Genomic DNA, 18,115 nt, shown 5'->3' with positions numbered 1-18,115 from the left:
TACAGACAAACATATGATTACAATTTCAGAAAAATTCGATGATTTATTCAAGAGGTAGAGCTTCACACATTGAGCAAGACAATAACGTTTTTGTCAACTTCTGGGTCTTATGGAAGCACCTATTCGGATTGGCATTGATTTATAGAGTTGTTGGATGTTCTCCCGAGGGATATCGTGCCAAATTCTGTCCAGTTGGTGCTTCAGATCGTCAAAATCTCGAGCTGGTTGGAGGGCCCTGCGCATAATGCTCCAAACGTTCTCAACGGGGAAGAGATCCGACGACCTCGTTGGCCAAGCTAGGATTTGGCAAGCACGAAGACAAGCAGAGAAGCTCTAGTCACGTGTGTGGGGTGAGGGGTGGGTGTGGGGGGAGGGGGGAGGAAGGGCGTTGCTGAAATGTAAGCCCATGCCATGAAGGGTAACAGTATGGGGTGTAGATTATCGTCGGCCTACCACTGTGCTGTAAGCGTTCAGCGGATGACAACCAAAAGAGTCCTGATATGAAAATAATGGCTCCCCGGACCATCACCCTTACGGCGGGCGACGTCAGGTTGCTATCCCACGGCTGTCCAAGCCGCCTGGAGACATGTCTTCGCTGGTGATCGGGGCTCAGTTCGAAACGGGGCTCATCACCGCAGATGATTTTACTCCAGTCAATGAGATTCCAGGTCGAAGACGTGTCTGGAAACGCTTCAGTTGCTCAATTTGTGAAGCTCTTTATGTTGGATAAGTCATCCAATTTTTCTGACATTATAATAATTTCTTTGTCTGTACATGTACATCGCATCTACAGATTTCCGTCCCTTTCGGATAATCTCTTCGTTGTGCGTCTTTTTACCATGTTCAGGATTTTATGGAATTATGTATGTAGCATATACATCCGGGATTTGCAGCGGAAATTTTGTGATTACCTGAAATCTTAGGATATCTGAACTTTTATTTACTAAATGCAAGACTTCATAGCTCGCTGTCTTGTATATTCTGTTAAAAAGACACAAATGCCCAACCCTAGTTTCAAAAACAATAGCCGCGCGGGATTAGCCGAGCGGTCTGGGGCGCTGCAGTCATGGACTGTGCGGCTGGTCCCGGCGGAGGCTCAAGTCCTCCCTCGGCATGGGTGTGTGTGTTTGTCCTTAGGATAATTTAGGTTAAGTAGTGTGTAAGCTTAGGGACTGATGACCTTAGCAGTTAAGTCCCATAAGATTTCACACATATTTGAACATTTAGGTGTAAGATGGCCTCTGTGGCCGAGCGGTTCTAGGCGCTTCAGTCCGGAACCGCGCTGCTGCTACGGTCGCAGGTTCGAATCCTGCCTGGGGCATGGATGTGAGTGATGTCCTTAGGTTAGCTAGGTTTAAGTAGTTCTAAGTCTAGGGGACTGATGACCTCAGATGTTAAGTCCCATAGTGCTCAGAGCCATTTGAACCATCTGAATATAAAGTTATTTCAGAAGTACCCCAAGAAATTGTGATACGATGGTTACTGATTACAATGTATGTAACTGACCTAGTGGATAACGGTGGAATTTCGATGTGGGTATTTGCAGATGATGCGGTTTTCTATAAGAAGTTAGCGACAGCAGAGGACTGTAGCGATTTGCGGTTTCCACAAAGAAACTCTGTCTCGAAATCTGGCAGAAAATCCAAAGAGATTCTAGCCGTTTCTAAATTCTCCCAGCGGCAATACACAGTCAATGCATTCACTGCTCTATAATAATGGTGATGTTGGTGCTGACAGTGCCACTAACGCAGAGTTACCATATACGGTTCTCCGAAATTCCTTTACCAAAGAAGACTTAGTAAATATTCCAGAATCCGAACCAAAAACAACTGCCCACATAACTAACTTAGAGTAGAAAGATGGAAGTCACATCGATACCCAAGAAAGAAAATAAGAGTAGTCCGCTAATTTACATACCCATGTCACTAACGTCGATTTGCAGTAAGAGTTTGGAACATATACCGCGTTCGTTCATTATGAGTTACCTCGAGGAAAACAATTCATTGACAAACAGCTGACATGCATTCAGGAAATATTGACCTTTTGAAACACAACTAGCTCTTTATTGTCACAAAGTAGTGAGTGCTATTGACTGGCGATGTCAAACCGATTCCATATTTTTAGATTTACAGAAGGTTTTTGACACCGTACCTCACAAGCGACTTCTAATTACATTGCGCGCTTATGGACTATCGTCTCAGTTGTGGGACCGGGTACGTGATTTCCTGCGACAAGGGTCACAGTTCATAGTAACTGACGAAAGTCATCGATTAAAGAAGAAGTAATATCTGGCGTTCCCCAAGTAAGTGTTGTAGGCCCTGTGCTGTTCATGATCTTCATAAACGATTTAGGAGACAATCTGAGTAGGACTCTTAGATTGTTTGCAGACGATTATGTCATTTAAAGTCTTATAAAGTCATCAGATGATCCAAACAAATTGCAGAAAGATTTAGACAAGATATCTGTATGGTGCGTAAACGGGAAATTGACTGTAAATGATGAAAAGTGTGAAGTCATTCACATGATTACCAAAAGGAATCCGGTAAATTTCGGTTACACGACAAATCACACAAATCTAAAGGCTGTAAAATCAACTAAAACTTGGAAATCGTAATAACGAATAACAACATAGATGATGTTGTGGGCAAAGAAAACCAAAGACTACGATTTATTGGCACATCACTGAGAAAATGCAACAGGTTTGCTAAAGAAACTGTCTACACTACGCTTTTACGTCCTTTGGAGTGCTACTGTGCGATGTTGGATGCGCATCAGATAGGATCGACAGAAGTCATAGAAAAAGTTCGAAGAAGAGCAAGTCGTTTTGTACTATCGCGAAATACGGAAGAGAGCGCCACGGACATGGTACGAAAGTTGCAATCATTAAAACAAAGGCGTTTTTCGTTGCGGCAGGATCTTGTCATGAAATTTCAGTTACCAACTTTCTCTTCAGAGTCTGAAACTATATAGGGAGGAATGATCATCATAATCAAATAAGAGAAATCAGAGCGCGCACAGCACGCTGTTCGAGAGTGGAACGGAGAGAAGTAGCTTGAAAGTGGTACGGTGAAACCTCTGCCAGGCACTTAATTGTGAATTGCAGAGTAATCATGTAGATGTAGAGGTACAGAGGACAGATGACTGGTAGTTAACCCAGAACGTAAATAAATTTCACATATTACGCATAAATAGGTAAAGAAATCCATCTGTGGAACTGCACTGACGAATCATTGGAAACAGCAACTTTTGTGAAATATCTAGGACAAACCATCCGGTGCAACCTAAACTGGAAAGATCACATAAAACAAAAAGTAGGAAAAGCAGATGCCTGGCTGACATTCGTAGGAAGAAAAGGAATTGTAATTCATCCATGAAAGAACTGGCTTACAAAAGTTTAACGGACTCTTGAGTATTACTTATCTCTCTGAGACCCTTAACATGTTTGATTAATAGAAGAGATAGACAAGATCTAACGAAGATCAGGATGTTAAATCGGCGCGAGAGCGTTACAGAGACGCTCAACAAACTTAATCGGCAGACGCTACAAGAAGCGTTATGCATTATGGAGACACTTGCTATTGAAATTCTATTAAATACATTCCGAAAATATTCGGAAAACATGTTACTTCCTCCCACGTACGTCTCGCGAAATGACCACAACGAGAAAATCCGAGGAATTAGAGCTAACACAGAGGTTTACGACATACTTTCCAAGCGCCATTCAAGAACAGAACAGGGAAAGTATGGTAGGGGGGGGGGGGCGGGGGGGGGGGGGGGGGGAGAGGAGCCAGGAGATACAGACAGTGGTGCCAGAAGTACTCTATGCCATTCACCATAATTTAATTTGCGGTTTATTGATTACTGATGTAGATAGGGCCAGGGTGTGCTGGAGAAAAGTCCTTCCCCACAACGCGGCTGAACCCCTTTGGTATCTCCAACAATGCCGTACCACCCTTCCTTTGTTTTTATTATGAGAGAAGAATCGAGGAGTCAAAGCTAGTGCCCACATATACTCTGCTCCTCACGATCTCCACCGTGAAAACTGCCAAGTTTGCCATCCACCTGACATGTGGATCACCATCAACACTGACACACCCCTGGCTGGCTATATGACACACTGCGTAGCGATTTGGTAATCAGAAACTCCCTTTGTTGACCCAAGAAAAGAATTCCTACCCCACCAGCATTCTAAACGCCTACTTTTGGGTCGAGCACCGTCGCAAAAATGTGTACAGCCTCTAATACGCAGGGTACAGGACTGCTTCCTGATACAATCACGCTGAAAAGGTTTTCACTCAAATAATTCCAGGCGAACACTGAAATGGTGTATGTCATGGACCTTATGTACGCCATTGCCTGATATTAACTAATGATTTGAAACCAAGGTCTTACAGAAACATAATTTTCGCCCGTTTTGGGTTAAAATGGTTCCAATGGCTCTGAGCACTATGGGACTTAACATCTGTGGTCATCAGTCCCCTAGAACTTAGAAGAACTTAAACCTAACTAACCTAAGGACATCAGACACATCCATGCCCGAGGCAGGATTCGAACCTGCGACCGTAGCAGTCGTGCGGTTCCGGACTGAGCGCCTAGAAGTTTTCGGTTGGATTGGTTTTACATAAAGTAACCCTATGTCAGGACTTCTTTGACTATTTGTTGCCTCGTAACCTATCTCTTTTCCTCTGATCAGTTCATTTTCGTGCTATTCTTTCTGGATATTCCTGGAGCTGACTGATCTTCTTTTATTTGGTCCCATATTTTGTTTATTTTCGTTTTTCAGACCTACTTCTTTGTTCTAGATCTTAGATAAATCATATTAAAAATTTGCTCCGGTAAAGTACTAGGACTTATTAAGTGCCCTTAGAACATAATCCTTATTTTTCTCATGCCTTGTGTAACTTGCTCCACGCACTTGTAAATTTCTTGTTGCCTCTTTAACACATTGATTCTTCGACTTGGCCAACTATGAACATGTGAAGGATTATTTTATTGTTTATTTCATACATTTACCCGACTTTGCTCATACTCAAGCAGTCCAGCAGATAGAGGCCGTTTGGTCAGGTTATCGTGCAGTGGAGCCTTAATTTTGTGTTTCAGATTGGAAATGTCTCAGACTGGGAAAATAATTTTATTTTACTTTGCACGCTCAGTGTAGCATTTTTACGTGGTCACGAGTCCAGGAGAGGCCCTGCAGGCAATGTCGTGCTGTGAGCAAAGGCATTCGCGTCGGTCATCTGATGGTGTAGCCCATTAACACCAAATTTCGCCGCACTGTCGTAATGGATACGCTCGTCGTACGTTCTACATTGATTTCTGCGGTTATTTCACACAGTGTTGCTTGTCTGTTAGTACTGACAACTGTATGCAAACGCTGCTGCTCTCGGTCGTTTAGTGAAGGCTATCGGCCACTGCGTTGTCCGTCGTGTGAGGTAACGCTAGATATTCTGTATTTTCGGCACACTCTTGACGCTGTGGATCTCGGAATATTGAACTTCGTAACGATTTCCGAAATGGAACGTCCCATGCGTCTAGCTCCAACTACCATCCCGCGCTCAAAGTCTTTTACTTACCGTCGTGTGGCCATAATGACGTCGGGCACCTTTTCACATGAATCACGTGAGAACGAATGACAGCTCCGCCAATGCACTGCCCTTTTATACCTTGTGTTCTGTTTATGTGCATATCGTTATCCCATGACTTTTGGCACCTCATTGTGACGTAGGGCTTTATGTGGGAAGGCGTGGGCTTCCTACGAGGCGTTTGTTGGCGCCCAAATAATTTTATTTCCGCTGCAAATCTTCTGTTAGAGATCCTGTCACTGCTTTTTGAAAGTGAAAGTGCTGAAATTTTTATAACTCTGGCAACGAATAAGATGAAATAAGGTGTTGTCGCCCAGCAGTGACAGAGTTGTGCTCGGCAGGTGCTGGTGTTCTTCTTCACGCCGTACCTGTCCCGCCTGCTGCGCTGCGTCTACCTGCAGAAGGAGACCAACGAGTTCCTGCGGCGCGTCTTCTGGGAGACGCTGTCGGCCCGCGAGAAGGGCACGGCCGCGGGCGCGCCGCTGCGCAACGACCTCATCGACCACCTGATCCAGCTCAAGAACCAGGGCTCCATACAGCGCGACGACGACGACGCCGCCGACGGCCCGGACGACGGCGACGGTGCACTGGCGCTGCCTGTCAGCGACGCGGACGAAGACGTCCTCAGGAGGAAGTTCGGTACGTACCGAACGCACCGTCTTAAGCCGTCGGCGCTCGGACCTTGTTTGCGAACGTCGAGCCTGCCGACTTCAACGTGGTGGTGCACGCTCAGAAACGGTGCGACTTGTGCATACGTAAAGTGTGCTCCAGGGTGGTATACGCCATCGCAACGCGCTCCAGCAGCAGTTGTGGGATGTTTCTAGTTCTTAAATCTCACTGTTTACGAAATAGGCGCGCATAAATTTCCTACGTTAGATATATTAAAACGCACATTTCCTCCATTGTCCATACGCTTGTCATGTTGTTCTGTCTGTAGTAATCATAAATGAGAAGTGGACATGTGCGGCTGGTCCTGCCGGAGGTCCGAGTCCTCCTTCGGGCAAGGGTGTGTGTGTTTGTCTTTAGGATAATTTAGGTTCAGTAGTGTGTAAGCTTAGGGACTGATGACCTTAGCAGTTAAGTCTCATAAGACTTCACACACATTTGAACATTTTTTTTGAACTGGACATGTTTTAAGGCAAAAGGAAAGTACCCTGTCCAGTCAATAAGGACATCGGCTTATAAAAGTTCCATTACAAATGCGGCGATACAAATTTACAATAGTTCTTCACTTAAGATAAAAATTATTTCACCCATCTCACTAAAACATTAAGGTCATTCTTAGCCCGCCCGGTTAGCCGTGCGGTCTAACGCACGGCTCTCCGGATTGGGAAGGAGCGCCTGGTCCCCGGCACGAATCCGTCCGGCGGACTTGCGTCGAGGTCCGGTCAGCCGGCCAGTCTGTGTATTGTTTTTAGGCGGTTTTCCATCTGCCTCGGCGAATGCGTGCTGGTTCCCCTTATTCCGCCTCAGCTACACTATGTCGGCGATTGCTGACCAGATAAGTTCTCCACGTACGCGTACACACCACAATTACTCTACCACGCCAAGATAGGAGTTACACTCGTCTGGTGTCAAACGTTCCCTGGGGGGGGGGGGGGGGGTCACCGGGGGCCGAATCCCACAATATCCCTGAAAGAGTGTTCGGTTCGGTGTGGGGCGGCGGAGGGGTGAAGTGGACTGCGGCAGTCGTCGTGGGGTTGTGGAACACTAAGGCTGCGGCGGGGACGGAGCCTCTCCGTCGTTTCTAGGCCCCCGGTTAACATACAATGCAATACAATACAAGGTCATTCTTACTTGATCACTATTCCTATTCAGTAGCAGAATCTTTACAACATGTGAATTACGAAACTTAAAAGAAAAAGGGCAAAAATATCTTACTGCAAGTAGTGCAAGCTGTCCCATAGATTAAGCCAATGGAACAAACTCGCTCCTTAAAAAGAGTGCACTTATATTTACATGACATCGAATATTATAGTAAATGGTTCAAATGGCTCTGAGCACTATGGGACTTAACTTCTGAGGTCATCAGTCCCCTGAACTTAGAACTACTTAAACCTAACTAACCTAAGGACATTACACACATCCATGCCTGAGGCAGTATTCGAACCTGCGACCGTAGCGGTCACGCGGTTCCAGACTGTAGCGCCTAGAACCGCTCGGCTACTCCGGCCGGCGAATATTATAGTACCTACTTATATTAAACTAATAAGAAATAATCAGAACCTATTAAAATCGAGAACGTTACAAAAAAAATTGGATGTAGTATCACTCGAACCAAAACCATACCACACTTCCCGTAAAGAATCGGCAATGCTACTTAGTACACTTTTTTTTAATCTCATTTTGTTCGTTATTGGTCGTTGTATTTGATCGGGGCGGACGACCCATGAAGCTTGTCCAACTTCATCGTTGATCCATGCACTCAGTTTTTATTACACAGAGCAGCTAGCCCCCTGACCGAACATACTTTTTTTGTTCATCTCATTTTGTTCGTTATTGTTCGTTCTATTTGTTCGGGGCGGACATCCCATGACACTTCTTCAACTTCATCGTTGATCCATTAACTAAGTTTTTTATTACAGAGGGCAGCTAACCTTCTGACCGAACACGCTGAGTTGCCGTGCCGGCTATGTAGTCTGGGCTACCGTGCCAGCATACGCTAAATCGAATACAAATATTTGATTGCCAATCCAAACACGTTACCATCTCCTGAAAGCCTTAATCGTAGCTATGTTACTAAGTGAAACTTAATTATAACAAACTGTACCAAAAACAATGCGTCTTTGATGGATCCTCAACATACCGTTGCTTTCAAATGGCATACTCTCATAATACTCAAGCTGCAGAAATTCTTTTACCACGAATATGATGTTTCTCATAATTTTATTGCAACGAATAGTACAATTAACGACGGGTTTTCGAGAGATTCTCAATTTGCTGGTGCCCAGAAATACCATATATACATAAGGCTTCAGCTGAGTGCCTATGTGGCGCCCACAACTCTAGACTGAAAGGAGATGGCGTGCATATGACGTAGGTGGCGTTCTGCCATCTCATTGGTCAACGTTCAGACGCACTTTCAAAATATCTGACATGCTAGACATTGCTCTGCACGTCCGGAAAGACTCTCCAACTTTTTACTCCACGGTATGACGTCAGAAACTCGGCACACTTGACAATCAACGTTCGGATCACGGCCCGTGTGCGACGGCTGTAGCTTCGGCAACAGGAGCGGTGAAATAGCCGGTACTGTGCGCGCGCACGCCGGACGAAAGATGTCACGCCAGGAAGAAAAGGGGCGGAGAGTAAGACGGATATGATACGCGGTTTTGGGTGGCAATCATTAAAGCACAGGCGATTCTCGTAGCGGCCAATATCTTTCCACGAAATTTCAATCACCAAATTCCTCCTACGAATGCGAAAATATTTTGATGAATCCCACCTACATAGGGAAAAATGATCATCGTAATAAAATAATGGTTCAAATGGCTCTGAGCACTATGGGACTCAACTGCTGTGATCATAAGTCCCCTAGAACTTAGAACTACTTAAACCTAACTAACCTAAGGACAGCACACACATCCATGCCCGAGGCAGGATTCGAACCTGCGACCGTAGCGGTCGTGCGGTTCCAGATTGTAGCGCCTTTAACCGCTCGGCCACTCCGGCCGGCTGTAATAAAATAAGACAAATCGTAGTTCCCATGGGGAGATTTAAGTGTTCGTTCCCCTCCCCCAGTGCTATTCGAGCGTGGAACGGAATAGAAATAAGCTGAGTGGGTTATTTTCTTCTTTAGGGCCAGCAGAAGACAGGATTATTAGAGAGATGCGCCAGAATATCCACTTACAATGAGTAATCTTTATTAACGACAGACTTTTTCGGTATTTATTGTCATTGTCAATTGCGTCTAGAATGATGTGACGTCCATATTACACCGTTAGTGAACTGTGTTATAACCGTCAATGTTGTGAGTAGGTGATACATGACGTAAGTATATTGAAAATAATACATCAATTATGATTTGACAGTAGTTTGACAATTCTACACTTACGGCGTTATCTGTTTACAAAGATCTTTGTAAACACCACAAAGATCTTCGTAAACAGTTGCAGTCGTAAGAATAGAACTATCAAACTATAATCAACGTATTATTTGCAGCATATTTACGTCATTTTCTTTCTATGTTACAACTCATTTTCTACAATTCATTAATCGTGGGAAACATACAAGAACAGAACGTTAGAATCATGGGGAACATGCACTCTTGGTGACGTCGGGTTACGTTGTGCACCGACAGTGTTTTGTTTTATACGTCCCTGTTGCCGCGCGACGTAAATCATTGCTTCTTTACAGGTAATATAAAATGTTTCAGCGATCAGTACGACAGTTCCAAGCACACGGGTTACTACGTAGAGTTAATCACAGACTTGGCTCGTGCAGTGGCAGTGTACACAAATGCAGAGGTGTTTGGATTGTCTGACGGCGATGGCGCTCGCGCTCAACGTTTCTACCGGGAGAGATTTTCAGGACGAAAGCGCTGCACAGCGAAACTTTTGAAGCCATTAGTCGTCGTCTTAGGGAACATGGGGCATTTCGGCCTGATACTCGCGACCGTAAGGGGCCTAGAAGGACGAGGACACCGACGGCAGGCTGCAATTCTTCATGTAGTTGACGACGATCCTAGTGTCAGTACAAGGCATGAAGCTGCGACACTGAGTATTGACAACATGACTGACTGGCAAGTGTTTAAACGAGGAACAGCTGTATCCTTACCATTTTACAGCGTGTGCAGGTGCCCTAATTTTAGTGCGACGGTGCTGTTCACAGATGAGGTGTCGTTTCAGCGAGATCAGATTGTAAATTTTCACAATCGGCATGTATGGGCAGACGTCAATCCTCACGCAGCTGTTGAAGCAAGTCACCAACAAAATTTTCTTTCAATGTTTAGACCGGCATTGTTGGGGACTTTGGTAGGGCCTCACTTTCTTCCACACAGGCTCAACGGGCAAAGTTATCATAATTTCATAGAGAATGTTCTATTTGGTCTGTTAGCAGATGTGTCTTTATTTGTGCGAGAAAACGTGTTCTTCAGGCACGATGGAGCGTCTCCTCAAAAGTGTTACGTCGGTCGGCTTCTAAATAACAGTTTCGGTGAAAGATGAATAACTAGAGATGGACCAGCTGCCAGGACTCCACGCTCTCCGGACCAAAACCCACTGGACTTTTATTTGTGGGAGTGTTTGAAAGCTCTTGTGTGTGGAACCCCAGTACAAGATGTTCAGATTCTCCGTGCTCGTATTATGGAAGGCTTCGAAACCAATCGCAATGCTCCACAGACACAACAGCTCATTCCAGGTTCACTACGACGGTGGGTTGATGCATGTATCAAAGGCTACGGAGGGCGTATTGAACATCTCCTCTGACAAAGAGTTGCATGTGGTATGCTGGTGCGTCCTGTTCGTGTGGTTTTCCATGATTAAGAAATTGGAGAAGATGAGTTGTAACATGGAAACAGAGCGTATCCAGAACCATGCTCATATGATATAATTTCTTCCTCAACGTATGAGGAATGTGTCTTCCAATTTGTGCCGCACATTTTTGTTACACCCTTTATTTACCGAGTTGGGAAACTGCTGGTAAAATTTACAAACCTGTCATAACATACTCGAGGTTCCCGAGTGAGTGTTTTGTAACTTTTCACACAACTTGCATTCCGAGACACCATGCTGCCTCATAAACACACAAAAAATTTTCCCCTGCTGGACTTCGGCTCCGTTTCGTGACTGGTGCACATTCCCAAAATCTTAATTTCTCATCAATCTCCTGTAAATTTGGTCTGTTAATTTTGCTGCTCTCACCGTTATGATGAATGAGCTGAGTGAAAGTACCTAAGCAAACATATACCTGGCTAAATGAAATGTATTCGCTGTTGCGAACATGGACAACTGTTAGCTGTATAATGGGATTACGACAGTGAAAATTTGTGCTGAACTGGGACTGGAAGCCGGATTTCGCGCTTTCACGAGCGGTCGCCATAACATTAGCACGACACACGGCCAGACCCAAATTTCCATATGTCATCAATCATGTGTCGACAACGTGCATTCGTACATTCATTATCCACATTCCTGTACAGGGGAGGCATTTTAAGTGAAACCCGCTTGCCCGGTGTCGACAGATTAATACACTACTGGCCATTAAAATTGCTACACCAAGAAGAAATGCAGATGATAAACGAGTATTCATTGGACAGATATATTATACTAGAACTGACATGTCATTACATTTTCACGCAATTTGGGTGCATAGATCCTGAGAAATCAGTACCCAGAACAACCACCTCTGACCGTAATAACGGCCTTGAGTCGCCTGGGCATTGAGTCAAACAGAGCTTGGATGGCGTGTACAGGTACAGCTGCTCATGCAGCTTCAACACGATACCACAGTTCACCAGGAGTGGTGACTGGCGTATTGTGACGAGCCAGTTGCTCGGCCACCATTGACGAGACGTTTTCAATTGGTGAGAGATGTGGAGAATGTGATGGCCAGGGCAGCAGTCGAACATTTTCTATATCCAGAAAGGCCCGTACAAGACCTGCAACATGCGGTCGTGCATTATCCTGCTCAAATGTAGGGTTTCGCAGGGATCGAATGAAGGGTAGAGCCACGGGTCGTAACACGTCTGAAACGTAACGTCCACTGTTCAAAGTGCCGTCAATGCGAGCAAGAGGTGACCGAGACGTGTAAAGAATGGCACCCCATACCATCACGCCGGGTGATACGCCAGTATGGCGATGACGAATACACGCTTCCAATGTGCGTTCACCGCGATGTCGCCAGATACGGATGTAACCATCATGATGCTGTGAACAGAACCTGGATTGATCCAGAAAAATTACGTTTTGCCATTCGTGCAGCCAGATTTGTCGTTGAGTACACCATCGCAGGCGCTCCTATCTTCCTGTCTGTGATGCAGCATCGAGGGTAACCGCAGCCATAGTCTCCGAGCTGATAGTCCATGCTGCTGCAAACGTCGTCCAACTGTGTCGTGCAGATGGTGTTGTCTTGCAAACGTCCCCATCTGTTGACTCAGGAATCGAGACGTGGCTGCACGATCTATTACAGCCATGAAGATAAGATGCCTGTCATGTCGACTGTTAGTGATACGAGGCCGTTGAAATCCAGCACGGTGTTCCGTATTACCCTCCTGAACCCACCGATTCCATATTCTGCCAACAGTCATTGGAACTCGACCAACGCGAGCAGCAATGTCGCGATACGATAAACCGCAATCGCGATAGGCTACAATCCGACCTTTATCAAAGTCGGAAACGTGATGGTACGTATTTCTCCTATTTACACGAGGCATCACAACAACGTTTCGCCAGGCAACGCCGGTCAACTGCTGTTTGTGTATGAGAAATCGGTTGGCAAGTACCCTCGTGTCAGCATGTTGTAGGTGTCGCCACCGGCGTCAACCTTGTGTGAATGCTCTGAAAAGCTAATCATTCGCATATGACAGCATCTGCTTCCTGTCGGTTAAATTTCGCGTCTGTAGCACGTCATCTTCGTGGTGTAGCAATTTTAATGGCCAGTAGTGTATGATATTGCACTGCCTGTGTTGTTCAGAAGTAGATGCAATGTTCCTTCGGACATGCCTGCACGTTGGATTGATAGCATAACCCCTGGCAGACGCAAGATGCAGCAAGCTGAACGGGTCCCGTGAAGCTCGGAATGCTTGCGGAAACCCAAATTGGCCTGCCTTAACCATTGTGCTTCAGTGCAAATGTACTCCTGTGTCGCCGTCGCGACATGTTGAGCTACTTTACTGATAGCGGCGGAGTTAGGAATTGGCAAGCTTGACGGAGAATGTGTACAGCTCTGAGAAATCTACACGAGAGGTCTAACTCGCAGAGCGCCACTATCTGAGATCTTGGCCTATTCTAGGACACTGCCGGCGAGCTGATTTTCGGCCCTGTTTATGCGACGTGTATTTACTCGCAAAAGCTCTCCGACAGTGAAAACTCTCAGGTGTGCTCTTAGCTCTAAGTTTTGCGCGCAGTTTGAGCAGGTTCTGTTGTCGTGGCGTGTGCAGATTTCTCGGGTGACGACCTGCTGGCGCAGGCGGCCATCTTCTTCGTGGCGGGCTTCGAGACGTCGTCGTCGACGATGACGTTCTGCCTGTACGAGCTGGCGCTGCAGCCGGACCTGCAGACGCGCCTGCGCAACGAGATCCGAGACCACCTGCAGCGCGCCGGCGGCCGCTTCTCCTACAACATGATCCACGACATGCGCTACCTCGACATGGTCATCTCCGGTGAGTAGCCCACTCTGCGCAGTCTCGTACCTTGAAACCCGACGCACTATATTGTAACTGGACGTAGCAGTATTAGGGATCACAGCACATCTTAAAAGAAATGATTATGCATTGGTGCACTTCATAGTGATCTGTCACTAGACAATGGCAGAACAGGCCGAATCGCAATCGTAAATAAATGCACCTAATAACAATCGAAACAGAAAATGTTGTCATTTCTAAAGTAATGCAGGAAAGTGGACGCAAGAAAACACGAACCAGTCTTCGAAAGACGTTACAAGATGAGTGTGAACAACAGTAAAATGGTAATCGACTTATGTCGAATTAAATCAGGAGATGCTATGGTAATTACAGAGACACTAAAAGTAGGTGACAAGTACTGCTGTTTCGCAAAGTAACTGACGTTGGCCTAAATAGAGAGGGTATAATATGCAAGTTGACAATAGCAAGAAAAGCGTTTATGAAAAAGAGATATTTGCTAAAACCGAATATACATTGTCCAACCACATTAATGTGACCACTTGTCAATGGCCTTAATAACCACCTTTTTCAATGCGGACCGCGGCAAGACGTAAAAGAAGAGAGTCAATGAGGTTCTTGAAGGTATCTATAGGGATGTCCAGTTCCGTGGCCAGTTACGCTAGGTTTCTAGGTTGAAGATCCATGTTGCTAACAGCCCGATCGAGGTGGGCTCACAGATTCTCGATTGAGTCTAAATTCGAGGAATTTCGTGACTAGGAGAGCACGGTAAACTCATTCTGGTGCTCTTGGAACCACGCACGCACACTGCGAGCTGTGTGACACATTGCATTGTCCTGCTGGTAGACGCCATTGTGTCGAGGAAGAACAAACTACATGTAGGGGTAGACATGTTCCACAAGCATATATATACATACTTATGGTGATCCTGCATACTTACGGTGATCCACTGTTCCTTCCAGAATGACAAGATTAGCCAGGTAATGCCACAATACGTTTCCCAGGCTACATACCCTGCAGGCTGCATACTCTGCCCTCGACCCTTCCGACGATTGTTGGAGGGTGTTTGATTTCCGTCCGAGGGAGTATAAGATCTGATTAATCTGAAAAGGCCACTTCTCGCCTCTCGCTGGACGTCTAGCTGCAGTGCTGGTGCGGAAATTCCAGCCTTCGTGCTGATGGACAGCAGTCAGCACCTGTGCATGAACCGTGAGCCTGCTGTGGGGCCCATATGCTGCGACGTTCGCAGAACCGTAGTTGAGGAGACACTGTTGGCAGCCCCTCGGTTGATCTGGGCGGTCAGTTACCAAACGGTTTCACATGCATTCGCCCATAAGCATCTTCGCAGCCGTCGTTCAACCTAGTCGGCTATGGCTTGTGGTGAACCGTAGTTGCCTCGACACCAGTTTTGAATAGCGCCGTTTTGCCTTGCCCCGTATATTTCAACCACTTTGGGGTTTTCGAAATGCTCCCAACCTTGACCCGAAAGCTAACGATCATACCCTTTTGGACGTCAGAGAAATCGCCTGTTTCCACATTACGGCAACGATTGCACCACCGTTTTTCGCGTTCCCGCCCCTCCCCCCCCCCCCCCCCCCATCAAGGAATTGTCAGTTTCGTAATTGATGGAACTTGTGGGGAAAGGGGGGGGGGGCAGGAGCACGGTGGGGGGGAAGGAGAGTGTGAAACTGTAGAGGGAACCCAAGGCTTGACTACAGTAAGGCAGGCTTCATGTTGACAGAAACAAACTCTTGAGAACCACACGAGCATCCACAAAACAAAATTTGGCGCAGTGTACACTTACTAGATGTCAGTTTCCAAGACGTCCTACTTTTCTTCAAATTGATACGAAATTGATAATTGATAGGTGCGTCTATGTGCCGTGGCAGCCTGCGAGTTCGACTGGCTAAGATTATAAATATTTTTTATAGTGGGGGATTGGGGGGGGGGGGGTGTTATACCTGCCCTCTTCCTCCTCCCTCTCTCTGGGTACGCTCTTAGCTGTAAAACGTTTTGAGATCATCCAACTGTAGACTACGTTCAGATGGTTTCGGACGCGAACTGCAAAATGTACTGCAGTGCAATCATACAGGAACCATAATTCACGGTGAATATCCAATGGCACATCTTGCAGAAATTCCGCCAGCACTTGCTGCAGGAATATAAAGCACCTGGCACACGTTAGGTGTGGAAGAAGGATTTACGGTCCAATCACACGATCATCGCAGGTACCTGCCCAGACATTGATGCCGAAGGTGCGCTGAAATCTTTGTGTACACGTGGCTTTGGGGTTTTCTTGATCCCAAATGTGGCTATTTCGAGCGTTCAAAACACCTTCGCTCTTGAGATGGGCTTCGTCAGTGAACGAAATTCGCCTTCTTGGAGCACCACAGTTTGTTCTGTCGCTTGTGAATTTCCCATTTTCGCGCAGCCAGTGTTCTACTCTGGGAAACGAGGGATGAGATGGAGTCACGCTATTTAGAAAGTACTCCTGGTATAGACGTTGAGCTTCTTTTCCAATATAGCGAGCTTCGCCGTAAATTAACAACATATCGATGTACTCTGCGAACGTGGACTCAGACATCCTGTTACTGCAGTACTAGACACCGTAATGTCAATTGACACACCTCCGGGAAGCATGAAAACAAGGTAGACGGAAACAGAGGACATCACGTGACATCAAGTCATCGTACCATTCAGAAAAGTGTGTTGCCTACCATAACAGGTGAACTACGTAAGAAACATCTAGCGCACGACTGAGTAGCTCTTTTTTTCATTGTAACATGGAAACGAAACGCGTCCGGACATCGGTCCCTTCTACAAACTCTAGATGTGTGTAACAGGAATTGTGAAAAGCCCTGTATAATGTAATATAAGGTAACAATCTGCTTATTATTAAATTTTTAAGTTGGTCGAAACTTATTTTTGCCAATAAAGTAGCGATTTATTCATAGATTCCGAAACATACCCCTGTTGTCATGTTTCTCATGCTCAGTGTGCCACGAACTACTACTTTCTAACATTAAACTCAAAAGTTTCTCACAGTGCATGTCTTGCTTGTGGGGACGTCGCCCGATTCGTCTGAAGAAAATAAACTGATTTGAATTTTACCGGTTGTCGTCCGAAGTCTGTACGTTCGGGCGATGAGATCGACTGCACTGACACCGCTCACACTGGTGGTCGGAGTTGAAAAGATCAGGCGTCTTCGTCCGATGTCGGTAATCGGTGGAGTTCCCCGATGTCGGTGCCACAGTGATCAGAGCCTAGTAGTGTGGGACGGTAGGCCGAGAACATGCGAGTCTGCCCTAGCGAGAGTGCCAGCAGGGCTGATGTGGTGCGCCGCCTGCTTCCCTGCCCGCAGAGACGCTGCGCAAGTACCCGACGCTGCCGTTCCTGGACCGCACGTGCCTGCGAGACTACGCGGTTCCCGGCCGGCCGGGCTGCGTCATCGAGCGCGGCACGCCCGTCTACGTGTCGCTGCTGGGCCTGCACACCGACCCCCAGTACTTCCCGCAGCCGCACGTCTTCGACCCCGAGCGCTTCAGCGACAAGTCCACCATCAACCCCTTCACCTACATGCCCTTCGGCAACGGGCCACACAACTGCATCGGTAAGTACCGCACTGCTCGTGTACCTACGGGGAGGCTGAGAAGTCCCAACTTGGCTGGGGAAATAAATACACCCATGCTCATAAATTAAGGATAACTGCAGAATGAGGTGCCACACAATGTGGCACTACACAAAACTGCTCTAATAGCATAGGCACATAGGGAACACACACGACACAGATCTGTAAGTCCACGCCACTGTTTCCTGCTCATGTGCCCGACATTAATATGGGATATGATCACCGTGCACACTTATACAGGCCGCACAAAGGGTTGGCATACTCTGGATCAGACGGTCGAGCAGCTGCTGGGGTATAGCCTCCCATTCTTGCACCAGTGCCTGTCGGACCTCCTGAAGTGTCGTAGGCATTTGAAGACTTGCAGCGATACGTCAACCGAGAGCATCCCAGACGCGCTCGATGGGGTTTAGGTCCGGAGAACAGGCAGGCCACTCCGTTCGCCTGATATCTTCTGTTTCAAAGTACTCCTCCACGATTGCAGCTCGGTGGGGCCGTGCGTTATCATCCATCAGGAGGAAGGTGAGACCCACTGCACCCCTGAAAAGGCGGACATACTGGTACAAAATGATGTCCCGATCCATCTGACCTGTTACAGTTCCTCTGTCA

At 46.5% G+C, this 18,115-nt stretch overlaps 1 protein-coding gene across 1 annotated transcript in view; it reads left to right on the top strand.

The window, feature by feature from the left end:
* LOC124792889 (cytochrome P450 6k1-like) overlaps positions 1-18,115 on the top strand; it is a 151,280-nt gene that overhangs the window by 100,615 nt on the left and 32,550 nt on the right. Inside the window, exons 6-8 of the mRNA XM_047257977.1 lie at positions 5,924-6,221; positions 13,681-13,902; positions 17,243-17,491. Of these exons, the coding sequence (XP_047113933.1) occupies positions 5,924-6,221; positions 13,681-13,902; positions 17,243-17,491 (769 nt within the window). The remainder of the gene's footprint in view (positions 1-5,923; positions 6,222-13,680; positions 13,903-17,242; positions 17,492-18,115) is intronic.

Source organism: Schistocerca piceifrons, chromosome 1 (assembly GCF_021461385.2).
Source record: "Schistocerca piceifrons isolate TAMUIC-IGC-003096 chromosome 1, iqSchPice1.1, whole genome shotgun sequence".
In the NCBI taxonomy this organism is placed as follows: Eukaryota; Metazoa; Arthropoda; class Insecta; order Orthoptera; family Acrididae; genus Schistocerca; species Schistocerca piceifrons.
This window is presented reverse-complemented; position numbering and strand designations above follow the sequence as displayed.